The sequence below is a fragment of the Zeus faber genome, assembly GCF_960531495.2.
Source record: "Zeus faber genome assembly, chromosome: 21".
Classification (NCBI taxonomy): domain Eukaryota; kingdom Metazoa; phylum Chordata; class Actinopteri; order Zeiformes; family Zeidae; genus Zeus; species Zeus faber.
Window position 1 is genome coordinate 15523837 of NC_137208.1, and position 27346 is coordinate 15551182.

General features: G+C 44.6%; 2 protein-coding genes across 2 annotated transcripts; both read right to left on the reverse strand.

Annotated features, from left to right (window-relative positions):
• Positions 1 to 785: 785 nt before the first annotated feature.
• scyl2 (SCY1 like pseudokinase 2) lies at positions 786 to 9202 on the reverse strand (the record flags this gene model as incomplete). The annotated part of the gene is made up of 18 exons (XM_080022106.1): positions 786 to 1409; positions 1512 to 1631; positions 1746 to 1823; positions 1962 to 2031; positions 2152 to 2252; positions 2339 to 2457; positions 2547 to 2679; positions 2942 to 3055; positions 3326 to 3448; positions 3629 to 3640; positions 5000 to 5176; positions 5773 to 5898; positions 6011 to 6127; positions 6753 to 6974; positions 7554 to 7703; positions 7862 to 8006; positions 8279 to 8436; positions 9026 to 9202. 18 exons carry the CDS (start codon positions 9200 to 9202, stop codon positions 786 to 788), a joined length of 2766 nt encoding a protein of 921 aa, XP_079878232.1.
• A 1949-nt stretch (positions 9203 to 11151) lies between these two features.
• On the reverse strand, positions 11152 to 25425 carry depdc4 (DEP domain containing 4). The gene is made up of 9 exons (XM_080022049.1): positions 25332 to 25425; positions 23913 to 24336; positions 23650 to 23801; positions 17074 to 17275; positions 16442 to 16683; positions 13909 to 14051; positions 13163 to 13288; positions 12822 to 12900; positions 11152 to 12672 (listed from the first exon to the last, which is right to left on the reverse strand). Exons 1-9 carry the CDS (start codon positions 25405 to 25407, stop codon positions 12473 to 12475), a joined length of 1644 nt encoding a protein of 547 aa, XP_079878175.1. The 5' UTR covers positions 25408 to 25425; the 3' UTR covers positions 11152 to 12472.
• Positions 25426 to 27346: the final 1921 nt, after the last annotated feature.

Genomic DNA, 27346 nt, shown 5'->3' on the forward strand with positions numbered 1-27346 from the left:
CTTAAGACCACCCCTTGTTAACCTGCATGTGAATGGATAAGAGATGATGTGGTACGAAGTGCAAGTGTGATTATCAGTCCAATCGGATTCCACTAACAGAGCTGTGGTGGCAAAATGTGTCTCCGTGGAAACGGCGCTCAACGGGGCTTACATCCGCCGCCGTTCAGACCGTGAACGAGTGAGTTGAGAGTCGCCAGGGCTACACTTCCTGCTCCAACAACGCAATGGATGCTTCGTTTGTCAGCCAATGCTCTCAGCATTTTAGACGTATGGCGTATCTTAACTTATCAGGTGACTCACCCAGAAAAGTATTCAAATTAAAATGAAGCAATTTAACTGATATACACAAATGTCTGTAACAATCAAGCGCCAATCCCGACCCAGAAAGTCCAAGACGGGCGAGTATATTTCTGATCATGCATTTCAACACATAACCTTGTGGGCAAATTGAATGAATGTCAACAGTAACACTCGAGTACAAAACAGTAGGAAAATCCCAGTGTTGTTAAGAACACAAATACAGAATTAGACTAATCCAACACAACCCTTTTCCATCCAGTTAAATTGTTGTGGAATTACTTTTCAAAGGTAATAAGTGAGGCCAAAGAGCCAGTTCAACAGGATGAGTGTGAGAACAGCGATTCAAATCAGGTTCGGGAAAAAAATAAAAATAAAAAATAAAAAAATCCAGCACCCTCAAACAGAATGAATAATTATCACATTCAAACACATGGTCCTTCACTGTCGGAATTCAAGGCTGATATCCAGCGTCTTGTCGTTTGGATCTATCCAAATAAGTCTTTGAGATCATTGTTGACAGAGGCGCTCTGTTTAAGACCAGTTTGGTTCATATTAGGGGCCGGGGAGGGCTGAGAAAAGTTCTGTGGGCTGAAAAAAGGGTTGGCCTGCATCCCAAACCCACTGGGGGCCCCTCCCATGCCCAGTGGCACACCCTGGGCAGTCTGAGTGGTCTGAGCTGAACTAAACTGGTTCAGCCAGGGGGTGTTGGTTCCAGGGACGGGACCCATTTGGTTAAGCGAGACTTTGGGCTTGTTGGAGGTGAAGAGATTGTCCAGGGCCGACAAGTCAGGAGCCTTGCCGGCTTGCCCGCGGGGTCCTTGGCTTTGGGCGAGGGCGCCGAAGTTCGGGGTGCTGGTGGTGGTCGCCATGCCCCCGTAGAGGCCGGGGCCTGGAGGCCTCATCCCCAGCCCGGCCGCCTGGTAACCCATGGCGGGGCTGAAGCCGTTGGAGACGGTGGCGCCCATGGAGCCCATCATGGGGCTGGGCGCGGGGGAGGGGAAGGCAGAGATGGTGGAGCCGTGGACGGGGCCCGGCCGGGGTGAGTTGGCCAGAGACAGGCTGTTCAGAGAGGTCATGTTGTTGAGAAGGCAGCTGGTCAGATCCTTTGCCTGCCACAAAGAAGAAGGAGAAATTAAGAACTATAGGTGATGAGGAAGTGTGTGTGTGTGTGTGTGTGTGTGTGTGTGTGTGTGTGTATACGCGTGTCTCACCTGCTTGCTGGCTGGGGCTGGTTTGACACTCTGCGGGGCTAAGGGCTGCTGGTTCCTCAGTTTGGCCGCCTGCTCCTGCTCCTTAGCCAAACGCTGCTTCTCCTCCAGCGTCAGTGACATCTGCATAAGGAAAAGCAAACTCAACCAATAACTAAACAATCAACCGAACTAAAGTAAACCCAACACCTTCAGACATTTAGAAAACCGGTTTAACGTGTGCGGATTACGCCGTACTCTGTTGGGTTGGGGAGCTTGCGCCGAAGGTCCGTTTTCTTTCCCATTTACCCCCGTGCCACCGAAGATGTCATCGATCTGAAAGCGGAAAACGCAAACATGAGCGGGAGACATCAACTAACACCGATCGGCACTCACCAGCTGAAGAGTAAAAACCAAACTCTTGCCACGAGTTCTACACTTTGCTCCCGGTTGCTGCCGAATTCACGACTTTACCTGGTTGCCAGAGCCGGGTGTGCTCTTGCTCTCCTCCGAATGGTTGCCGTGGCCGGAGATGTTCAAGCTCCTGTCGGCAAAGCGTGGACAGAAATCAGTGAATGGATAGGAACCCCGGTTCAACACACCGCTGTCATTACCCAAAATCGCGCCCGTTTCAGTACGCAGTGAATTTAATTCGACCCGTCACCTCTGTTGCTCCTGCATGACGTGCAGCTGCTCCAACTTGGTCTTGTGCTCCGCCTCCATGCGACTCAGCATCTCACGGATCACCGCCATGAAGGAGTTGAACTGCCGCAGAGAACATAGAACCGGTCAACGGGAGGAGAGTAGACGCCGAGACGAGGAGCGCGGAGGTTGGTCGCGCCGGGGCGTACCTGGTTGAGATTGAGGTTGTTGTCTATGCTCACGGAGACGAGGTGCGGGAGGATCTTGGTGGCGAGGTGTTCTTTGGGGATGCCCAGTTTCTTATGGGAGAAGGTGCACTTGTAGATTCCTGGGGAGGGGGGAGAGGGCAAAAAGCTATTGATCACGTGATCACATCAACGGCTGAGGTTGGGGAACGGCAGTTTGCCCGTTGCTTACCCAGAATGCCCATGAGTACGGCCGGTTCTCTAGAGGGGATCTGCTGCAGGAAGGGCAGGACGTCGTCGATGACGAACCACTTGTCGAGGTATTCCAGAATCTTCCCAAGACACACCAGTGAGTTCACCCGCACCTGAACAACAACACAGGCCGGCGTGAAGACAAGTCAAGCTGAACACCATAGTGGCACCGTTTGCAGGCACACGACAATCTTGAGAATGAGACTAAAGGCAGACTGGTAGTAAAGGTTTCCCATAAAAATAATCATTTAAATGGGAATGTAGGTTCATGAATGACACAAAAACAAAGATCCACTGCAGATGTAAGGGGAGTTTGTATAAGGGTAGAGAGGCGGGAAATGTGACAAATGAGTCAGAGTCAAATGGGTAACTGACTGCCAGTGAGGAGGTCTGTAGGCAGGCTGATTTGATGCGGGGGATGAGGGAGTTCTTCATGGAGGGGTAGTCGATCAGGTTGGCAAATGTTGGGATGATGTTCAGGCAAAGCTCCTGGCAGGGCAGAGATAACAAGATTATTAAACGTGAGACATGAAGTATTTACACAACTATTTCAAAACGACAGGCAATACAATAGACAGTGTCATTAACATTAAAGGTTTTTTCCCCATTTTATTACGCTGTGGTCTGCACTTCATTTTGTCATTCTCCTACCCGCAAAGTTAAGGTTAAAAAAATAACTACATTTGTCACGGCACAGCACGCCTCAATAAGTTCCTGGGGCCTAAATAAATGCAATTCCCCGGGTTCTGCACCCAGTACCTGGATCTGTATGGAGGGGGCCTCCAGGGACCGGTAGACCATCGGCAGAACGGAGTTCTTGATGTCTTCTGCTGGCGTCTTGGTCAGCAGCAGGTCCATCTTCTGCAGGAAGATCAGCAGGATCTGCACGGCCAGGGGTGACGCAGGCAGGAAACACAACACACAGGACTAATTAACAGTGCACTAGTGAATACGTGGAGGGAGGCTTGGATTACACAGGGTTTATATATCTGGTGTTCTAACTTGTACAAAATAATACAAACAAAAATAATTTAGTAGACACTCTCAGCAGAGACCACTCACCATATTGCTAGCCTGAGGAGGCAGAGGAGGAAAATAGAAAGAAAAATTAGTCCATTAATCGACTATCGATTAACTGCGAATTGAATCGATTAAGATTTTGTCTCATCGATACGAACTGAACAATCGGTGGTCTTGTTATAGTATCAACAGGCGTCTTTGCGGGGCGCTGGGCCTTTCGGGGAAAAAAAAAAAAAAGAATACCCAGCCAGGAAGTAGTAGTACTCACCGGAACGATGGGGGGGCAGTCCAGAAAAAAATGCCCAGAGGAGTAGGAAGTAGTAGCAGAAGAAGACGGAGGCTTCCGGAAGAACGACAAAACAAACATGGCCGCGCGTAGAAAACGGGAGGTTCTTGATGCCGAGACGGAAACTAAATGTTTATTGACGCTCAATAACTAACGCTGCGTTCAGATGAACAACGGTGGACGAGAACGGATATCGGCGCGGGGGGGGAGGGGAAAAAAAAAAAAAACGGAGTGAGAAAGAGGTAAGGCAAAATGAAACAGCTGGTATGTTGCTAAAGTGATGACGCCAATAAAATATATCAAACTTAATAATTTTGTGTCGGTTGTTAGATATAAGAATTTTAGTATTATTTAGTCATTTCACATGCGTGTCATTGTACATATCTGCACCAGACTTGAGCTGCTCCGTAACACCCGGCTCATTCCGTCACAGAGGACGGGAAAAAGTTAAAATATTGCGCATAAATAAATATTGTCATGAATATTTCATAAATATTGAGTCCCAAAATCTCAGAGGTGCGTGACTTTGCGTAGGTCCCCACGCGCCACGGCGCCAACCCCTGGTGACGTTGTTAGCTTTTATGTTGTGCATTAATCCATGATTGTTTGTCAAGGGTCGTCTTTCAGTCCCTGCTGTGGAGAAGTGCAACTTATCTCAAATAAATCCTCCGCTGCATCTGGAAAAGTGTGTCGCGCTCGTTAAACCTGGATGATTGATTTGTTTTGCTCGTGCGATGAAAATATGTGTGATAGAGAGAACCAGAGAGGAGCAAGGAATGCCGTTTTACATCAGAAATTAACAAATGCAGCTTTTTGAGTATTTAATTTTTTTCCGGCGGCCATCTGCCAGAAAACACACCACATTAACCAGTGTAGATTGACTTCCGTGTCTTGCTCATGGTTATTTGACACAGCAGATTCTTGCAAGCACGCCGTCCATCTGACAAGACCACCCCCCCTGTCCCCTGAGCCAAGGATCAGGGTTGCCGCGACAACCCCCACACCATTGTCACCTTGATCCTAAAACTGTAATGCTGCTTTGTGCTGTACTAGCAAGCCCTGATGAGGCATTCAACGCCTCATCAGGGAAAAGCAGGTCTCAGGTGTGTGTGTGTGTTTGTGGCTACCTGTACGGGCTCCTGCTGCTTAAAGACGGGCGTGAGGTCGGGCAGGATGAGGCGCACGTACTCCTCCTTGGTGCACTCCTCCGCGATCAGCAGCACGTTGGGAAGCACGAAGGGCACCATGTCGGGGTTGACGAACTCCGACATCAGTGCAGGTAGGATGCGATAGACCACCACTCTCTGGAAAGAGGAGCAGGGAGGGCATGAGCACCCCAGCTCTGTGCACTTGCACCTTTTTGCGCCAAACTCATTAACGTTTTCGCTTACAAATAAAGAAAGTTGTAAAATATACTGACTATAAAACTCATTTTGGCCCAAGGTGTCAGTTACGTAAGCAGTTTGGATATTGGTAGTTGGTAGATTGGAGAAATTCTGTTCAATAAAGCACTGAGGAGTTCTCTTTGAATTTCTCAATTTCACCACAAGTTATGAAAAAATGAATAACATTTTGGAAAAATGGCCTCAGAGTTATGTTGAGTGGCATTACCATTTTTTGTTTGCAGTTGAGAGTTGTTTTTTTTTTAATATGAAATATGTTCAATTTTTTTCTTTCTACATCTGTTCCCACAGCAGTTAATGGTCTTTACTTATATTTTTTTAAACACCTCATTTTGTCATAGCCATTTTATATGCATATGACTGTTTCATATATGTATTGTTCTTTTTGCTTAAAAGATATTGAACTAAAAGTATTGGTGACTGCATCATTCCCAACCAGTTTATCGCTATTGTATTATGGATCGAGCCCTGGTCTCGGGCCAAATGGAGGCAGTTACCTTGGGCAGCTTGGGCAGGACTTTGGGCAGGCCTTTATAGAACTGGGATTTCTGCAGGTTGTCCCTCTGGAACAGCGAGTCAAAGTATTGCAGGGTGACAGCGCCCACATCGTCAAAGAAAGGGATCTGGATCAAAAAGAACGCAAAAAGAACCAGCAAGACGGGTTGAGTCCCGGGGTTGCGAGCGCGTGACATAACGATGACGTGGCGCGTCATCGGAGGAGCGCGGAGTGCAGACCTTGGTCATCTGGTCGGCGTCGGGCCGGACATTGGGGGTGATGCTGAGCAGCATCTTGACGTGGTCGCGCACCTCCTCCGGGATCTTGTTCAACAGCGCGGGACTGATGTTGCTTAACTGCAGAGTGAAAAGTGACGTTGGCTACTTCTCGACAACTTCTTGGGACAAATTTAAACTAAATGTAAGACCGATTCAATAAATTACTGCAGGTAAGTAACTGTATATTTGGTACAGGGTACCGGATGAGCATTAAACAGAAATAGGGTAGGTTATGAATTCGATGAATCCATGATGAAACATATTAGAACAGTTCCCTTTAGGTCAGATCACGGGGTAAGAGGTAAAGGAACTGGGATAAATCCGCACTTTTTCCTCTCAGATAAGTAAGACAGGTAGGTAGAAAGTGAGTTGGGTTCATCTCGAGGAGATAAGCTCGAAGACAAGTACGAAGGAAAGTAGGACTGTGTTAAGAATTAGGATTTAGAACATCAGAAATGTTGACTTTGATGCAGAGGAACTTGACCAAGTTTGACAAAAAAGAAAGATACGGATAAATAAAATCACATGAAATGTTTGTTGAAGTTAACCTCATAAATCAAAATTGAAGACTATCAAATGCCTTTTGAGGCCTAATATTTATAAAGCTGAATTTAAGACATTCCTGGAGATACCCTGCAAAAAAAAAAAAAAGGACAAGCCACCCCGCCACCCGAAAGCCTCCCTCGCTCACCCCCTCGCTCACCTGGTCCAGCTGCCGGCTGAAGCTCTTGAAGATGTCGTGCTTGTTGACCTGGAACACAGACTTTCCCTCGTTGAAGACGGCGTGCATGACCACGCCCAGCGAGTACATGTCGGAGGCGGAGTCGCAGCTGACGGACAGAATGTATTCGGGGGCCAGGTACTCGGGGTTGGGCAGGCACAGCGGGGGGAGGTTGGGCTCCCACTCCTTACACGTGTACTTGGGCTGAAGAGGGGGAGGGAAGACAAAGAGGGGCCAGGTTACGGACACAGACTGGAGAACCGATGCCGGCAATATCCAAACGCTGCAGAGGTGATATTAAAAAGAGGTACAGTGAAGTAGAACATGATTTTTGAGCTGTAAACTCAAATACATGACTGTTCTCTAATGATAATTGATCAGTCCCTCCAAGATTTCAGCTGTTTTTTGTGATTGTGGCGACCAAAAATGCTTGATTTTGCAGCGACTTTCCTCAAAACCTACAGGGAAAAAATGTGGGAATTGGCAAAAAAAAAAAAAGGGATATTTTTTAAACTACTACCCATGATGAAAGAATCACAACGAGTACACAACTAGATATCGGTACCTCATAACTACAAGAAAAAAAGCTAATAACTACTACATTAGAACAACTTTTTTAAATTCACACTTTAAGTTTTAACATTTCGATCATTTTATTATATCCCCGGTTAATATATAAAATTATAAAAGCATTTTGGATGCATTGCATATGACCAGAGAGTTTGCCATTCCTTTTGACTTCACCAACGATCTTCATGGACGGCCTGCTGGAAAAAGCGTTACCTGCGCATCCGAGGGGTTGAGGGAGGAGATGCTGAAGTCGAACCCCATGATCTTCCACGCGCCGCTCTTATTGAGAATGATGTTCGCTGTGCACAGGTTGCCATGGACCATTTTCACTCCACTGTGGAGGAAGGACAGGCCCTCTGAGATCTAAGGTTAGGGGGGAGAGACGGGGGAGGGGGGGGATTGAAGATGGAGAATATCGATCAAATCAGAAGCAAGAAAACACGCGTTGATCCTGTGTTGTGTTGAGCGGGGGCCACTTTGATTGGCCACGTCACCATGCGTCTTGTGGCCTAAACCCTCACCTGCAGCAGGCCGTACTTGGTCTCCACGTCGTACAGCTTGTATTCCTTTATGTCCGTGGGCACGGGGCTGGGAAGGTTGTCCCACTGGCCCAGCACGTTGGATAAACTGGCAAACACCGGCTCTGTGCAGAACGCGAGGCAGTCCCTGAGGGGAGAACGTGCAAATAATACATTAGTTCAATTTGAACCAACTGCTCTGTGATGTTGAGGACAGACCGGAGGGAAAATGTGAGTAAAGCATCAGAAGAGAGAAAGAGAGAGAGAGAGAAAGTCGACATGAGCCAAGGGAGGGGGCGAGAGCAGGCGAGAATCCAAGGACTATAATTTATTCAGTGGCCAGTGTGCTTTGATCCTGATTGGGTTCGGCATGCACTCGCACATGAAAATTGCCGCGCGCGCCTTAGCACTTCCACTAACCGTGACTCTTCGAGGGGATGCTGCACAGTCAGCAAGCGGGGATGCCGCAGTCTGGTGAGCTGCTGCACCCCCTTTTTCAGTGAGTCGATGATCTGGTCCTTGTCAAACTTCTGGTACTTGTCGATCATCTTCTTATCGAACACAAACACTGCGACCTCCTGGGAATAGAAGGGCCAAAGCACCAGAATTTGCATTTTTTATTTTTTTTTTATATAATAAATTGTAGATAGTCAACACATGGATGTTTTAGTGAACTTATAAGCAGCACATGCATAGTCAATGCAATAGCTCTCTAAAGCGACATTAACTAAGATTTCTGATGTAAAATATTGTGAGTGTTGCCCCCGTACGGTTAGCCAATATACTAGCCCTACCCAGGATTCTGGCCACACCTCCCTGATTGCTCTGAGACGCTTTAAAAACACCTTAGCCCCTCCCTCTCTGTAGTGAAACAATGATGTGCCAGCGACAAGGAAGGTATAATGTTTGATTTAATGGCCTTGCACCGCAGTATGTAAAATAAATGCTCATTACACACGAACCAGCAAGAACTCTCAGGCCCACAGGCAGTGGTCTTTTAACCATCCCTCGTACCAACTCTAAAGCAGGGGAGGCTGCCTTCTGTATCTATGCCCCAAGTAAATGAAAACACCCTGCCCGAGAACCTGAGAGAGGCCCCCACACTCAACACTTTTAAAAGCAGGTTAAAAACCTTGCTGCTCACTAGTCTAACACACACACACACACCTGTTTAGTGGACTTCTTGGTGCCATTGTAGATCCTCCAGCACATGCCAGGCCCACCACTCGCTATGTGTCGGCCCACCTCGAACTCCCGAGTCACCGGGTTGCCCATGACAGCACTGGTGACATCGGCGGTCACCTTGGTGACGGTACTTTTGAGCTTGTTCAGCATGGACTCCATAATGGGGGCTGAACCGGCAGCTGCTGAGAGTGAGAGAGCGCGGGAGAGACAAAGAAACGTATACATTGAGACCAAGGAATATAACCGTGCATGTTTCCATAAGCCCAGTAAAGAGCTTATGGTAGGGGGCATCCTGCAACTTTCTAGCTTGACAAGCAAGCGTCCAATAAAAATGTACAGTGCCTGCCTCCGTCAGCTCGCTAATCTACAAAGAAGAAAAACTGCACAAATCGATACATCTGCCAGTATTCTCTAGTCTCCACGAGAAACCAACCTAAAATCAGCCAAAGCGGAGTACTACGCCGGAGAACCGAGCGACAGAATGAAATATGCACATCAAATGCAGACGCCACGTTCACTTCACACACGTCAGGAGCGACTGAGCCATGGTTCTTGGGAAAACATCGAATCGTTCACCTTGTTTTAGGCGAACGCCGCGCGCGCTTACAGGAGCCTGCCATGAAGACAGACAGCCACGGGTTGTTAAAGCACAAAACTTCCGTCACTCGAGCGCAAGTCGCCCGCATGAATCAGCGTCAGCCACATCAAACGGGGAACTCTCTGATCCTGCTTTGACACCACGCCATGGTCTGCCCGTTTATCTGGTCCCGAAAGTGCGATGACAACTTCATGGAGGTTTGCATCTTTCCCTCCCTCAATTACCTCCTACGTGCTTCTTTTTAACCTGCTAGATAGATAGATATATAGATAGAGAGATAGATAGATAGATGGATGGATAGATAGAGGGATAGATAGAGGGATAGATAGATAGATAGAGGGATAGATAGATAGAGGGATAGATAGATAGAGGGATAGATAGATAGAGGATAGATAGAGGGATGATAGATAGATTGATAGATAGATAGATAGAGGGATAGATAGATAGAGGGATTGATAGATAGAGGGATAGATAGAGGGATGATAGATAGATAGAGGGATAGATAGATAGATAGAGGGATAGATAGATAGATCGATATTTTAATCCCCGGAGAGAAATCGCAGTGGCAGAGCATATTGGTAAGAATTTTTAAAAAAAAAAGCCAACATACAATAAAGCTACAAATAAAATACTATTCAGATTAAGTATTGATCATTGTTAGCTGTTAATTCTATAACACCACGTAGGGAAGTGCGTAGGACGGCATGAGTTGTAAAAACACCCGCAATCCCTGCGTTTAAACAGCTAAACCTCAGCTCAACTACTGTTCGTTTCAAATCCACCTGTGACCGCAGCGGAGTCTGCTAACACAGTTGGCTTTATTTTTTTATTTTATTTTTTACAACACTTCGAACTGACCGCAGAACACTTCGCACCTGTGAACGATCCATTTACCGGGCGCCGCCGACGCTGCTGCTGCTGCTGCGCCAATCGTCCGGACCCACAACGCAAGCACGTCCGCTAACCGTTAGCCAGGTGTGCTAAGCTAACAAGCTAACGGCACCAACGTCTGATCAAGCGACGCGCTTTGCTTTCGCCAGCAGCGTTGTCAAAGCGGACACTCTCTCAACCCCCGCCGCCGCCGCCTTACCTTCGTATCAACTGTGATCTCGGTGTTGCTCCGGCTCCAAGCAGACTTTCAGGTGATCCAGCTGTCAGCGGCGGCTGTGGAAAACAGCCTCCATGTCTACCAGCGCACGTTAGCTTAGCAGCTTAGCATTAGGAAGCGGACTTACTTCCGGGGTGGGTTTTTGTTTTGTGTTCTAAACCACGCGAGTCACGTGAGTCAGTGACGACGTTTCATCCAACGAGACCGCGTACGCGCTCCCTAAAACAATATCCACTGCAGGTTATTTCAATTGAAAATATATACTGAGCATTATTCATTATTATATTTCAACTATATAAATAATCATTATTGTAATTACTTGATAACCGATCCTAACTAAAATTGTACAACAAGCGCAAAATGCAATAAAAAAAAAATACAAATTGAATACAGAGGCTTTTATTTAGTGGTTTTGAATTTGAGTTTGTCATGGCTGGTACAACGATCATAAAGTGCATCCTAACACAACTATTCAGAGCGATAAAAGAAAAAAAGTGAAACGAAAACCAAGGCGGGATATTAGCGTCAGGCCGAGGGGTGAAATTAAGAAATAAAAAGCGATAAAACAAACAAAAAAAAAAAAAAAAAGAAGCAAATTAACCTTTTTTGCAGTTCCACAGCAAAGCACACATTTAAACTAAAATGGTGATAAACATAACCTGAATTACTTTTAGAAACCATTATTTTCAAGCGTTAATCCTTAAATTCCTAGGTCACATCAATTAGAATAAGAAAATAAAACATTTCACCAAACCTATGGTGTTAAACAGTCATTTGAAATACAATAAATGCAGACAATTAAATTACATATAGGTCAAATCCAGCAAAGTTTAGCCTTAAAAAATTAAATACTTAATTCCCCATCTCAAATCAAGATTAATTTTAATAGTTCAAACAGCAGTGCTCGATTTAAAAATAAGATATCCCCATATGGTAAGTGTTAAAAATAGTCCAGTGTTTTCATATAATTCGTTTCATATACAGTTACTATTTTATCTGACAAGTAAACAACATCAAATTCTGAAACCAATTAGTAGTTTACAAAAGCTGAGCAGTTTAAATTCAACGACCTATAAGAGCAAGAGAATATTTCCAGAACTTCCAATGTTCCAATGTCCAGTTAATGCCACATTTTCAGACTAGTGTGCAAATTCTTGCCCTCTCTAGGTCAGAACCACAAAAATGACATTTGTTGGAAACAGGAAAATAATAATCTTTGATACAAACACATATACCCAACATTCCAAATGTGTGGATTGATATGATGATATGACATCGATATGTATTCGCTGAACCAACGTTCTCAGCTACGAATTATACACAATAAAGACCCGATAGAAGTGTTCATCACTCATGTACCTACAGCAGGTGACCATATTTAAACCAGCATAAAAATATATTCTATATTCACCATCAGATCATATTTATCAATTAAAACATTTTAGCAAACAGCACCATGCAAACATTGCTGGATATAAAACTGAATTAATTTCTCAATTGATCTAGTCCAGACTGGAAGAATAAAAGGATAAGAAAATAAATGTACCATTTCAAATGAGCTTCAAAGCGCCCGTCATGCTTTCAATAATGTGAAACAATGACTTTGTATTCAAATTGGAAAAACAAGCACCAGGCTTGGGTTCAATTGCCCTCACGCATTCAAACCACTGGATATTTCCGGGATATGTAAAGTGTTGTCTTATCTTATATGTGTGGTGTTCTCTTAAAAAGTGCTGGAGAAGTGCTGGAGGAAGACCATGGGATGGTGCTTCTGGAACTCCTTGAGCAGCCGCCTACGCTCCTTGGCGGGCAGCCTGTCGCCGAGCGAGATATGCTGGAGCAGCTGCTTGAGGCTCTCCAGGGTGCTGGCGTCCCGCTGGTCCTCATACTGCTGTGCTGTCACCTGCTGGCAGAAGGTGAACGCTGCAGGACACAGCACAGGGATAAAGGGGGGTGGGTGCGTTGGTTGCATGTCTTGTATGATTCATTACACACGTCACAAGATTCAGTGCTGGAGTGGGAAAGGTTGAGTCATTCTGTGTGTTGTTCTGATGATGTCGCCGCTGACTTACTGGTAATGGTGTCGGGGTCTTTGCCCTGCTGCATATTCCTCAGAGTCTTCCTTACAACTTCGATCAGGGAAGCGGGAGTCTGCGAACAAGTGTGTACAAGAGAACATTGGGCTTTCCACAGCCTGTACTAAACAAACTTTGTAAATTCTCAGTTGCATACAACATAATACATGTAACAGGAAGTTTAGACAGCTCACTCTGCTGTCTGCTTCGACTGAGTTATTAACACATGGTACGGCTTTCTAAAAGTGGGCAAACATACCAGTCAAACCAAAGTACGTCTTTGTGAAACGCAAATTTCACAAGAACAAACCATTGATAGAAAAACAGAAGTGCTGCACCTTGAAGAGCTGAGTGTGGTGATCCATGAGGAACAGCACCAGGGCCTCGCTCTGGGATCGGGTAAGTTCGTGGTTCTGGACAATGGCCTTCTGAAAGGTCCGGATGACCAAGACCCTGTTATCGATCTGTGAAAAAGCACACCAATCGGTCCCGTTGGAGAATGCTCACTGCGTGGTCGGTGAGGTTAACCTGTTCGCTACAAGAAAACAAACTGAGAGTATTAAAGATATTTATTCTGCAGAAACGCACTTCAAAACTGTGATGCTGATCAGCCTGTCCTTGCTTCTGCTGAAGAGGGTTTTATACCGATGAGAGGTTGTCTGCCATTGGTTAGGTGTCATTCACAGGATAATGCCCCCCAATCATATCCCCTGGCGTTTCCCTCATACAATGATTTAACAGACACACTCCCGTTACAGATAAAATGTTACAGTGCTATAATGCACACCACAATACTCTGGTCTTGTTGACGATACAGTATTACAGTTAAAGAGCAGTCTCTTCATTTTGAGCTTTAAATGAGTCATTAAAACCCAAGACAATGTATTTTAAAAAGCTACGTAAGATACAAAAAGGCTATTGTCTTATATAACACACATCATTCAAAGCCTTGATCATCTGCATTTTCTCTCGCCGTCCAAAACAGAGAGCTCATGTATCCATCAAACAAACTAGACCAGTCTTACACTGTAAGAGGGCTTGTGGTACAAGGTATGGTTGCCTGCTGGTTCCAATTGTCAGCTACCTGTTTGTGCAGACGGCAGGCACTTGGCTGAGCTGCCGTCGCCATGAAGGCCAAGAGTCTGCGGAGCTCGTCCCTGACACTCGTCTCCAGCAGGCGGAGACAAAGCTGAGATGCCCTCATTGCCTCCTCCACCTTCCCTGCATCTGAAAAGACAAGTGAGTGGGAGTTTAGGAGCAAAACTTTAAAAATGACTTTCCATCACACAATACATCTAATTACATAACTATACACATTTCATTATTATTCCCCCAACGTCTCCCCCCTCCGCAGGTTTGTCTGAGTTCACGCGTATGTAAAGTTTCCACAAAAAAAACAAAACAAAAAAAACACACCCAAGTCGTGCTTTTGGCTCTGACTACATATTGGGGCTGCACTGAGGACATAAGTGACTCAATTGCCACCCTGAAGCCCCATGCCGCTGTAGCACAGAGCTGAGCAGCAGAGCCCTGAAGCCCCCGCCGAGCGGCTTGCTGTTCACTTGTTTATTCAAAGTCTAATATTACACGTGTCCAAATTGCACCAAATTCGACACTGCACGTCCTTGGGTCCCCAGCAATACACCCGCCAAGTGTGAAGTAGAGCGGATAAACGGTTGTCGAGATAATCGAAGCACATTCAGAGAGAGAACAGAGATTCCTAACTTTATAGTGGCACGGTCAAACAAAGTGTCAGTCCTGTTTTACACAATGGAAGATGAGATGCTGGCTGCAGTCAGACACAATCTTTGTGACTCTGAGCGCTGAAGCCCCACCCCTCGATTGCTCGTTGTTCGCTATTTATTTCAAGTATATTAATATTGCAAGTGTCGCGTATCCAAATTGCAAATTCGACACTGAACATCCTTGGGTTCCCAGCGATACACCCGGCAAGTCTGAAGTAGATCGGATAAATGGTTGTCGAGATAATCAAAGGACATACAGACGGACAGACATTCCTTCCTTTATAGTTAGATGTCAATACCAAGAGAGTGAAATCACAAAAGGGAAAAACGTATTAATTAACAGAATTTTTTTTAAATTGTTATACAGTTCGAACTTAGTAAAACTACTGTGGTGCGGGGATGGTATGCTTACCTGACCTGGATCTAGGTCAATGGGGACCCAGGATTAGAGTGGCTGCATACCTGTTCCTCGTCGGTTGGTCTAACAAGCAACAAGTAAAACCCCCATCCCCACACACACGCAGGGGAGAGGAGCCCTGTCATTACCCGTGTCCATCTGCTCTGGCGCTTGTTCTATCAAGCCCCAGAGCAGGTGGACACAGGTATTCACACCTTGCGAATGAACTTGTGTGTTTTCTACCCCTTCGTCTGTGTCTCTCTGCCGGATGTCCCTGAAACGCCACTTGGGTGGCGTGTGGTAGGCAAAATTGCCACTACGTTAAAATATATATAAGTCTGATTATGGCATTCTCAGTTTCTAAACAGACAGAAAGGTATATCGTTTTTACACATGAAACGTAGTTGATGACGAGGGCATCCAGGCTGCCTAAGATGGTCGGCAATGGGCCAAATCTGGTTGCTGGAGGCAACCATTAATATCAAGACTATGGATGCACCAATCATGATTTGTCATGCCCGATTCCCATTATTATTATATTTTTTAGAAAATCGACCGATTCCAATACCCATTTTCTTTTTTCTTTTTTTTTTTTAATCAACAGACAAAAAAAAAAAGAATGCATGAATGACTACATGACAGGCCCAACTGAACTTCAACTTAATTTCACATGTAGCCATGTGAAATTAGATGCAACAACTGCATATTAAGCACAACGAGCAAAACAAAGATGCTACATACATTTAGCATCTGCAGCTGTTTTTGCGTTCAATTTTTGTATACTTTATTAATCCCTCTGGGAGAAATTAGTTCTCTGAATTTACCAATCCTAGTGTATTGTACAATTTCAAGATTTAAAGCAAAAAACACGATGGTCTGACTTGTTTTGAGAAATGATTCCAATGCAGCTTGTGTGCATGGAGCGCTGTAAGGTCACTAGAGGGGTGTTGGGGGTGCGGACAGTACTGGATGACAGCACAGTGACACTAAAATGACTTTTGTGCAGTGTTAGTATGCAGTGTGCAGTATAAAAATGTTGCACACATACGTCCAAATACATCCTCTTTGTGCAGGCAAGTGAATGAGCATTGTCCGCCGCTCTACGGTGTCTGCCTCAGCACCCCCCCCAGTGACGTTGCTGGCGGGCAACGACACGTGCTGCGTTCCGTAGCGCTGAGTGGACTTGTATGGCTTGAAGTTGTATGGCTTAAACTGCATTACATTCACTTACAATTTCAAATCGTAGCTTAAAAAGTTTGTTCAATTTACATTAGCTTTCGATTCTGCTCGAATATAATTTTTTTAAATACTTGTTTGTGTTCGCTTCTCAGGTTTGTGAAGCCCTTTGAGACTGTATTATGATTAAGGGCTATGTAAATAAACTTGACTGATGGAGGAAAAAAAAACCAAACAGATTGATGGCCGGTCGACTGGTGCATCTCCAGTCAAGACCCGTTCATGGCGGCGAGCCTCACCCAGTAGATCCATTATTGCAGCATGTATGTCCAAGTAGCGTCCCGAAAGCAGTGGAGCCTTCTCCTGTATGGCATAGTGCTTGGCCAAGATGTCAAACAGCAGCCTCTTTTGGGTGGCCACGCCCTCAGCCTGCCCCTCTTCCAAAGCACCCTGCTGGCCCAGCTGCTCTCCTGCAGCCACAATCAGCTGGTCTGGGAACAGCTCCAGGCAGTCCGCTGCAGCCGACAGCCAATCGTCCAGCCTGAGGAGGAAGGGAATGTGATACACCGGGGTTCGTTCTTGAGCGTAAAAGCGATTAAACAATGCAAACTGGATAGTACACTGGCAGAATAATCATACTGCAGGAAGTGATGCGGATTGAATGTTACAAAGACCCTTACTGCAGTACTTGTACAGACAGACAGAATTGAAGGTCTAACAGCCTCAAAGTTAAAAGGGAAGAAAAACTCTGCCAAAAACACAGAGGTTTCACCTAGACCGGCACAGAGTCTTGATGACGGTGTTTGATTTGTGTGGGAGCTGTTGTCAAAAGTCAACAGTAGCTGCGTGTCATGACCCAAAGCATTTTAACTGCAATTTAAATACATTCAAACACATTTCAAAAGTGAGACGTGTCAGGCAGAGGATGTACTGGGGGAGGTTGAGGGTCTGGTGCAGCTCTCGGTCCAGGCAGGTGTTGGAGAAGACCAGATCCTGGTGGTGGGCGCCCAGGGGGACGCTGCTGGCCTGGGGCGGGGCTCTGGCTGGGGAGGTTAGGATGCAGTCCAGGACGGGAATATCCACGATCTGCAGCAGCTGGAGCAGAGTTTGCTGCTTCCACACAGCGTCCACCACTGAGGGGGGACAGGCGTGGGGCGTACATGGGAAGAAAGGGATAAACTGAGGGGTTAAAACTTAGAATATACCATCATAGTAATTCAATACTTTTAGGGTATTGACTGAATTTAATTTTTACTTTGAGACTTCCAGTTATGGAGTCATAGAGAATGGATGTGTGGCGCCAACCTCCCCTCAATAGCTCGCTAAAATAAGCCTTTTACTGATTCTTAACTGAAATCATTTTATGCCACCCTTGCCTCACTAAGTGATAACACTGAAAACGGGATTATTATTATTAAGAATGAAGATGCAACAACTAAGAACGAGAAAAGTGGGCAAGTACCCCCGTCAAATGCTAAAACTAGCCACAATGGCGGCGAATCCAGTGAGAAACCTCCACAATGGTTCGTATCTGAGATGGAGAAAGGAATACAGAGGATTGGGACCACGACTGAGGGACGTTCATCTAAATTGTCTGAAACGATTGAGAATTTCGCCAGGGACAACAAAGCAATTGGTCACCGAGTCAAGTGCATCGAGGGGAAACAGCGTGAGTTTGACGACTCCTAAGCCGCCATGCAGCAGGAGTTTGACGACGACAAAAAAAACTGCAGAGGGCGAAATTAGAGAGCTGAAAGAACAACCGGACGACCAAGAGAACAGAGCCCGTGGACAAAATCTGAGGCTCGTTGGCTTTCCAGAAGGAGTGGAGGGGAAGAATACAGTGGCATTCATACAGGAATGGCTACCTAAGATACTCGATTTAGAAGGGGAAACTTTCGAAGTGGAACAGGCGCACAGGTCGCTGACGCAGCGCCCAGCAGACGGCTCCGGGCCCCGTGCCATTGTGATCCGGCTCCTCAGTGCCCCCGACACCCTCAAGATCATCGATGCAGCCCGGAACAAAAGCTCACTTCAATATGGCAATTTCACTATCATGAGTTTCAGAGTCATGTCTACAACCCTGTACAAAAAGAGGAAAGCCTTTGCTCCAATGAAAAGGAAACTCAAAGAAAAGGACATTACTTTCAGATTGCTGCATCCGACCACCTTTACTACGGATTTAGAGGGAGGAAGGTGCACCGTTACAACACCACAAGCTGCTGAAAACTACCTGAAGAAATATCACCCGAACGTGCTGCAAGACTAACAAGCCAAATAGCACGGTTTTGCTGTTTAAACATTTTTTATCGCCCGAGGATTTTTGTGTGTGTGTGTTAACTTAACTCTTCAAATGGGATCCCTGTTGTCTTGCAAGAAGGAGCACTGTTTTGTATTCCGTTTTAGTTTCATTCTCATGTCGGTTTAGACGAGCCTGGTCGACCGCTTCTTCTTTTCTTGGACACTGTTTGGAACTGTTCATTATTTACATCGTGGATCCCTAATGTAAGTAGTCTACTGGCGGGTGTTTACAAATATGTGTTTGGAGGGATGCTTAGGAGCTATAACATACATATAGACTCTTACCATATGCTGCAAAATAATCTTCTGTGGTAGAACAAAATGGTTACCGTGCGCAGGCACCAGTTTACTCTAAGTTGGTATATCCAAGTTGGTATATATTTTCCTTTCTCTGGTTATCTCTTTAGATCAACATGGTTTCCAACCATCTTTCATTGCTACCTAGTTGAGCAACACTGGAAAAGAAAATGTTGCTGAGGTGCCCTTGATACACACAAGGGGTGCCCCGTGCACACAGCTTAGTAATACTGCACTTAGAGGGATCGTTCATTGATATATGCAGGCTGCTAAATAGTTCAGTTAACCTGTCTAGATGCAAATATTTAGACAAAGACAGTCTGATAAACTATAATCAACAGCTTGATATAGTAAAGGGTTGCCTTGTTGCAGAGTAGAGTAGTATCCAGTTATTTAACGTAATTGTAAACTGGTTGGTTGGTTGTTAACAGTATATGTCTGATATAACCTACATATAGCACTAATAAGAATTGAAAATATCCTGAGGTGGTTCCCTTATCTATTCTGTTTGTGTGTGTTTGATGTTCCAGGTTTCTCACACCAGGAGAGTAGCCGGAATATCCTCCCTAGATGTTATTTTAGGGAATTGTCCTACTTCATAAAACATTTAAATTGTGTTTTCGCTTCAACTGAGTGTACATTTTTATTATAAACTTGGCTAAATGACAAGTGGATGAGGCTAATAGACTATTTCAGTTTTTAAGGAGGACTGGGACCATTTAATAATGTAGCAGGTTGGGTTACAGTTGCATTTAAAAAAGCGTCAATAAGACTAAGGTTTTGGCACTTCCCCAGTTGGGGAGGATGTGGAGTAAAAAGGGGGGCATGCAGGGTTTGGTTAGACTTTTTTTTTTTTTTTTTTTTTTTTTTGTTTGTTCCTTATTTATTTTCCTTCTACTTTTATATTTGCCTACAACAATGGTACAGGACATAGAAATGAATGGCTTAGATAAAGCAGTGGCCTGGGCTAGATATCCTGACTGGTTTTATTGGATCTTATATTACCTCATGGGAAAAATAGTTACAGGAAATGACAACTGTAGCGCTTAGGTATTTGACATGGAACACTAATGGCTTCAACAATCTGTCCAAACCTAAAAAGGTACTTAACTTTCTGAAAAATCATCAAATAGACATAGCTCTACTACAGGAGACACATCTAACAGATGCTGAACATGCCAAACTGACACGTCAATGGCAGGGGCAGATCTTCTATTCATCGTTTACATCCCAATCTAGGGGAGTTGCCACATAAATAAGTAAAAATGTCCCTTTGCATGTGGATAACTTTAAAGACAAACAGGGGAAATACTTGACCCTTAAAGGTGCCATAGCAGGTGAATCTACTACACTAGTTAATATTTATGGCCCGAATTATGACTGCCCTGAATTTTTCCAAAGTCTGTTTTTCACACTTGCGTGTCCTTCTAATAAGCTTATTATAGGGAGATATCGGTCATCTTCTAATCCCAGAATCCTAACCCAAGCGGCTGAGGCACTCCATAAAGAAATGTTTCATTTCAAACTTGTAGATGCCTGGAGGGAAAGACATAAATTGTTGCGCGAGTATTCTTTTTACTCACATGGTCATAAAAGCTATTCCAGAATTGATATATTTCTTGCTCACGCTGAAATAGTCCACCTCATATCCTCATGTGAATATCTACCTATAACTCATTCAGACCATGCTCCTCTTATGCTGTTGATGGCTCAGAAGAACATCGCTAGTAGTCAGGCTATGGCGATTCCCCATGCACCTGCTCAATGACACAGATTATGTTAAAGTTATCAAAAAACAACATTGACAGTTTTCTTGGCATTAAGGAAGGGACTGCCTCACCAACTGCTGTGTGGGAATCCTTAAGGGCTTTTTCAAGTGGTGAGACTATAAGTTATGCATCATGGGAAAAAAAGCAATATTTGTTAAAGGCCAAAACACTTGAATCAGAGATTAAGAATCTTGAAAAGGAGCATTTTCAAACGCAAAACGAGACGACATTTGACTTGCTAAACGACAACAGGATTGAGTATGACGTGCTAACCACTCGAGTGATTGAAAATGCAATGGCCAGAACTAAACAAAAGTATTATGAACACGGGGATAAAAGTGGTAAATTACTAGCCTGGCAGATCCAAAATGAGGACAGCTCAAGATGTATCCCCTCAGTTCAGATCAAAGATGGTGTCACTGTAGTTCATAATCCTAAACTTACTCCTCTCAGGGTGTAGATACTCATAAAATGAATAACTTCTTGGCGGGACTCACCACGCCGGAGTTGACTGCGGAGGCACGGGACAGTCTAGAGGCTGACATTACTAAACAGGAAGTTCTAGGTGCAATAGGAAAGCTTTAGGGAGGAAAATCGCCAGGGCCAGATGGGTTTCCTATGGACTTCTACAAAGCATTTGCATCAAATCTGATTACACCACTGATGGATACGTTTAAGCATGCACTTGAGAGCATGCACTCCTCAACATATATTCACTGTGCCAAAAAAATCAATACCACTGTTATGGCCCTTTCACTGGATGCTGAAAAGGCATTTGATCGTTTAGAATGGTCCTTTCTTTTTGCCGTTTTACAAAAATTTACAAATTTAATACGAATGATACAGATGCTCTATCTCAATCCAACAGCTATAATTCGAACAAATGCCAATATCTCTTCTCTTTTCCCATTGTCACGTGATACACAGTGGGGTGGTCCCTTGTCTCCGCTTCTCTTCTCATTGGCAATTGAACCTCTCACCATTGCTAATGAACACACCGTTTTATAGAGGGTGTTATGGTGAAACAGGAAAAGCACGTCATCTCGCTATATGCTGATGATATTATGTTGTACTTGACCAATGTGGTGTCATTTCTCCCTGCCCTGTGCTCCCTATTGGATGAATATAGCTGTATCTCAGGAGACAAAGTAAACACAAAAAAAAAATGTAATAATGCCTCTCAAATCAGAGTATTACCAAGGGAAAACATCCCTTCCATTGTTAATCCTATAAGCCAGACCAAATCTTCTTCCTCAACTATGACCCCCTGTTTAAAAAAGTGGAAGTAGATCTGGAAAGGTGGAAGTCTTTACCTTTATCCCTAATCGGACGAATAATTTGTATAAAAATGAATAGCCTACCCAAATTCCTTTATCTTTTTCAAGCACTCCCAACACGAATCCCGAAAGCCTTCCTTAAAAAAATTGGATAGACCGATTTCAAGATGCCTGTGGAGGATTAAGTTCCTAGAGTCAAGCTTTAAACCCTATGTTGTCCCACTGAGCCAGGAGGGCTAAACCTACCTGCCTTTCATTTATTCTATCTGGCTGCTCAATACAGAGCTATTTGGACATGGATTAAAGACTTGGAACACCCTCCAGCGTGGAAACAAATTGAACAGTCTCTGAGATTATATTAGAGTGCAGCAGGGTGGGAAACTTGTCCCGTTAGAGGAACTCCAGATGGATATCATAATGCAGGAAAAACATAACTCTAAAAGTTTTCTATCCTTTGCCTTTAACAGACTCATGAGCCTTACAGAAAGTAAAGTTCTTAATGTAAAGGCTAAATGGGAAATGGTCATTGGCTATGCTTTCGGGGACTCTGAATGGAAGCAGATTTGTGACAACTCAATCATTCTCCTATAACAGTCGACACAAACACCTCAACGCCCCCATAAGATTAGTAGCAGTTACTCAGAATATTGTCCTAGATGTAGGTCTGAAACAGGGACTCTTTTTCTTATGTTCTGGACGTGTAGATGTCTGGAGCAATACTGGAGGTCTATCTTGGATACCATAAAAATAATTATGGGGGTGGCGATCCCAACTAACCAGAGACTGGCACTTCTGGGCGACATCTCAGTTTTACCAGTCAATATGAGGTGCAATGTTCGCTTTATCAGGCTAGCCCTAATTGCAGCAAATAAATGTAGAGCCATTCGCTGGAAAAGTGGGGAACCTCCTGATGTATCTTTGTGGCTTAGAGAGCTTTCATCATACTTACCCTCAGAAAAGATTATGTTTAATCTCAGGAAAATAAATACTACGTTTTGATAAATGCTGATCAGGCTTGAAGCTGCTATGTTCTGTGGGGGTCTTGGGTGCTCCCTGGCGCTGTTGGCTGTGTTCGCTGGCCCTGGTGGGTGTGTAGAGCTTCTGTGTGTATCTATAAACCACTAATGGTGTAGGTAAACCACCAGAAAGGCTGAGTGCACTGTAACAATATGTAAAGGAATAATATTGTGCTTGCATTACCCTGTTAGTATGTCTATCTCCTGTACTATTCCTGTTTTTACTGCTATACCTGTCATAATGACTACTGTAATTATAAATCTTGTTATAATTATGATTCATTTATTTATTTTATTTCACTTTATTTATCTAGTTAGTTAAGTGTGTTAAGTTACGGAAGTGACTTCTTCAGTGGTATACGCCCCCTCCACAATGATGTCTCTGTGTGTGTGTGTGTGTGTGTGTGTGTGTGTGTGTGTGTGTGTGTGTGTAAAAGTAGTACGATTTAAAATTTGAACTCTATCAAAACAGTGTCACATTGTGACTTCACATCACATGGATTATGGAGGAATGATCTCCACCTGGACGGTCGCTTTAAAGGAAACCATCGATCGGCTTTTGCATCTCGGCAAGTGAACTGTGTTTTCCCATGCAACCTAACGAGAATATTTAACTCCACGATTTAACATTCATCTGCTATTTATAAGTCAAACTCTGCTTTGAAAATTCGTTGAGCGATAAAATAAAACCATAAAGGAACACGAATCTAGAACACTACTTATTTGGCTGCTTCATATAAATATGCGACAATGCAGGTTTTGCTACAGTGGGTCACAAATTAGTTTCTTTGCCATCCAACGTAGAATATTCATTTGATATATAAATGACATATATAGTCAGTCTGACCTGCTTTGGAGAGGAAAGAGGAAGAGGAGTGGGGGGTGTCTAGAGCTGTAGAGAGCGAGGGACGCAGATTAACGGTCCTCAGCAGCCTTTCCACTCTCCTGTCTGATGATCCTACTGCCAGGGGGTTGGAAATGGTCCTCAGCTCACTCAGCCTGAGGACAATGAAGCAACAGTCTTCACAAACGGGCAAAATACACTCAGGCCTACGTCCTTCACACCACCTTGGACATGACAAAGGAAACGGGCATCGTAAAAATACCAACCTGGAGCCCTTCCTCCTTTTTGTCTCAAGCTCTTCTGGAGGCACGTTTTCGGTGTCAAGGCTGCAGTGCTTTGCAGCAGAGAGGGCCAAATGTTTGCACTCTAGGAACCTGTACAGACCGCAGCTGCTATCCTCAAAGGTCACCTCTTTGTCGCCGCGGAAAAGTTTAGTGCCCACCGGCTCGAACACTTTTGCCTCCATCAGTGCCTGGCAGAGCCGCGTGGCTTTGAGTCGAGAGACTTCGCTGGTGCAAAACACGACATTTTGCATCAAATAACTGAGCACAGCGTCCACCGCATCCGAACCGGTGAAGCAGTCGGCGTGAACGCGTAGGTGCCTCCGGCGCCGGCGCACCTCCACTTGAGCCCGGAGGGCCTGGATGATGTTACGCCATAGGTGTGTGGCACGGAAGGGTCCAGACAATCCTGATGATAAGTAAAAAAAATAAATAAAAATGAGGGTTCCGTGCCATGAGTATGAATGACAGATGGTTGCTGGTTTAGAACAGATGTTCAATATTAGCAAATATCTTCATTTTTAATGGGTCCAAACATACCATACAAATAAACGAGCGTTCAATTAAAAAAAAAACAACAAAAAAAAATGGCTTATGATTTTGACCAAATTGGATCAACAGTCTAGAACAGTAATTCTCACGGTGGGCTCCGGGGACCCCTTAGGGGTCCTGCAGGAGGTTCCACAGGGTGAAGCAGGAGCACCGTTAGTAAAACTTTCCCATTATTACAGTTTACAGGACTGCGGCACCATCACAGCACGTAGAATAACGACTGTTTTGATCAGAGTTTCATTGTTATCCTCGAACTACGGTATAGATTCGGTATGGACGCTTGGACTCACTCATATCTAACAGAAGAAATATTCGCTGATTTGGGGCCCAGGCCAAATGTGTATCCTTGATGTGAAAAAGGTTGAGAATCAGTAGTATGGAAACATCTTATTTATATTTATATCCCATTTGACACCCAAGTAGTACAACTATAGTGTCAGTGAACTAAAAATAGAAGAAAGATCGGAGATATTAAAAATAGAGAGAGCGATTCTAAACTCTAAATCAGTATTTCCAGTACAAAACGAAACGAAGCAAAGAGAAATTGCTATAGAATGCGAAGTTATCGGCCGTGTCAACGCCAAGTCTATTTAATATATTGCGTTATTAATTACATATAATTACTTATTATTGTAATACCATATGATTTATATTGATCGTTGTTGTTATTATTATTATTATTATTATTTACTGGTTAACAGGTCCCAAGGGCGTTCGTTCACATGGGACAAGACGGAGTCGTCAGTGCTGGTTGCCGGAGACGCGTCGCCACTCTTACCCAGATTTATCGAACCACACATACATTTTGTAATTCGATGTATTGGTTTAAAGTTTGAAATGTGTAACACTGACCAGGTTGACTCGTTTCACGAAAACTGCTCGTTTGGCTGTTGAGTCTTCTGAAGCGGGGAGTCAAATCTACCGCCATCGCTGCGCCCTCTCCGTCTCCTCTGGTCGTTCGTGTTGCCGTCGTCACCAGCGCCCCCTGCTGGACCGGATGTAACAGGGCCGTGTGTTGCTGCGTTCACGTCAAACTCGGAAATCCTTCCCCTCCCCCGCCTCTCCATCTCCCGCTTCCTCTTCCTCCTCTTCTTCTTCTTCTGCTTCTTCTTCTTCTCCATCTCCTGCTTCCTCTTCCTCTTCTTCTTCTTCTTCTTCTTCTCCATCTCCTGCTTCCTCTTCCTCTTCTTCTTCTTCTGCTTCTTCTTCTTCTCCATCTCCTGCTTCTTCTTCTTCTTCTTCTCCTCCTGCTTCTCCTGCCTCTTCTTCTCCTTCTTCTTCTCCTGCTTCTTCTTCTTTTTCTTCTTCTTCTTCTCCTGCTTCTTCTTCTTCTTCTTCTTCTTCTTCTTTTTCTTCTTCTTCTTCTTCTCCTGCTTCTTCTTCTTCTTCTTCTTCTTCTTCTTCTTCTTCTTCTTCTTCTTCTTCTTCTTCTCCTGCTTCTTCTTCTTCTCTTCTTCTCCTGCTTCTTCTTCTTTTTCTTCTTCTTCTTCTCCTGCTTCTTCTTCTTCTTCTTCTTCTTCTTCTTCTTCTTCTTCTTCTTCTTCTTCTTCTTCTTGTTTCACTGCAGGTGGCATCCAGTTAATTGGTGCAGACGTTCAAAAAAAAACAAAAAAAAAAAAAACCCTCACACACCTAAAACTAAAATCCCAATCCATGTCAGCCAGCCTAACACCCTATCCCTGGCTTTCCATCATGTGCTATAATGAAGCCCCGTATTCCCAGAAGGAAGCCACCGGTACCCTGACCTGTACTCTCTCAACCATGCTCAGCAATCCTTCGAATGTGAACTCCTGCACCCCTAATTCCCTCCCTATAAAGATGAGACAGGACCGCATGTCACGGCTCATACCTTGGTATCAGACCAGAGTGCACCATCGCTGTACCTGTTGTAATGAATCGATGTAAATAATATACGAACTTTACAGATTTTTTTGGTTTGTTTGTTTTTTGTTTTGTTTTGTTTTGTTTTGCTTTGTTTGTTTATTGATTATTTTTTTTATCCTGTGCTGTCAGCATGCTGGGCATACGACACGTAGTATTCCTACAGTATGTCATTGCACCCAGGACAGAGTTAGTCTGCAAGTGGAGTTCAAGTTCTCAACCTGCAATGCAACCCTTTACTCATTCTTAAATCACCAAGAACTGCGGCGATAACTCTGTCCTGTGGACGACCTGTAGGGTGACAAGAGCACAGTTTTTTGGTTATACAGTACCACCATCCACCCCCCCCCCCCCTCTTTGGAGAACTATTCATCATGTTTGGGTCTATAAACAACTGATCACTAGAGGGGGAGATTCACCACGGGTGAGACAATTAAACGCAGAACCAAACAACATTTACAGGAAAATATAAACATTGGACGACAACATAAAAAACAGTTAATTAGATCCAGGAAAACTACAATTGGTCACATGGCCTCTTCAGAGTCATAGCCATGGCAGTAAATGAGGGAGGAAGGAGAAGATTGCAACCAGGAGGGTGCTGGGGTGCACTTCAAGCAGATGTGGTGGTGTGTGCATGTGAGTGTGATGGCACCGCATGTGTGTGTGTGTGTGTGTGTGTGCGTGCGTGCGTGCGTGCGTGCGTGCGCGTGTGTGTGTAAGGTGTCCACCAGTGAGTGTACATGACTTATCCTCGTTGGTTCTGGTGTATAAGGTCGGTATTATGTTGTGGCGCCTCCAAGCAGTGGAAAGGGTCCCGAAGCCCCCCCTCCCCTGAGGGGGAATGCTGCCCGCTGCCGCCCCGGAGGAAGGACAAGCCAGGATGGGTTAAATGCAGAGGCCTCATTTCACCGGCCACCATCCAAAGCATGTGCATGTGCATGTGTTGGTGTGTTGCGTGATAATTAAAGATTCTTCTTCTTGAA

What these genes read in the sequence shown, in the direction of transcription:
- depdc4 (XM_080022049.1), bottom strand. Translation starts at nt 25,407, where the DNA reads ATGGCGGTAGATTTGACTCCCCGCTTCAGAAGACTCAACAGCCAAACG. An exon ending in CTCTTTCCTCTCCAAAGCAG is followed by an intron (nt 17,276 to 23,649) that starts GTCAGACTGACT and finishes GTCCCCCCTCAG; the next exon opens with TGGTGGACGCTGTGTGGAAG. An exon ending in AGACCCCGACACCATTACCA is followed by an intron (nt 12,673 to 12,821) that starts GTAAGTCAGCGG and finishes TGTGTCCTGCAG; the next exon opens with CGTTCACCTTCTGCCAGCAG.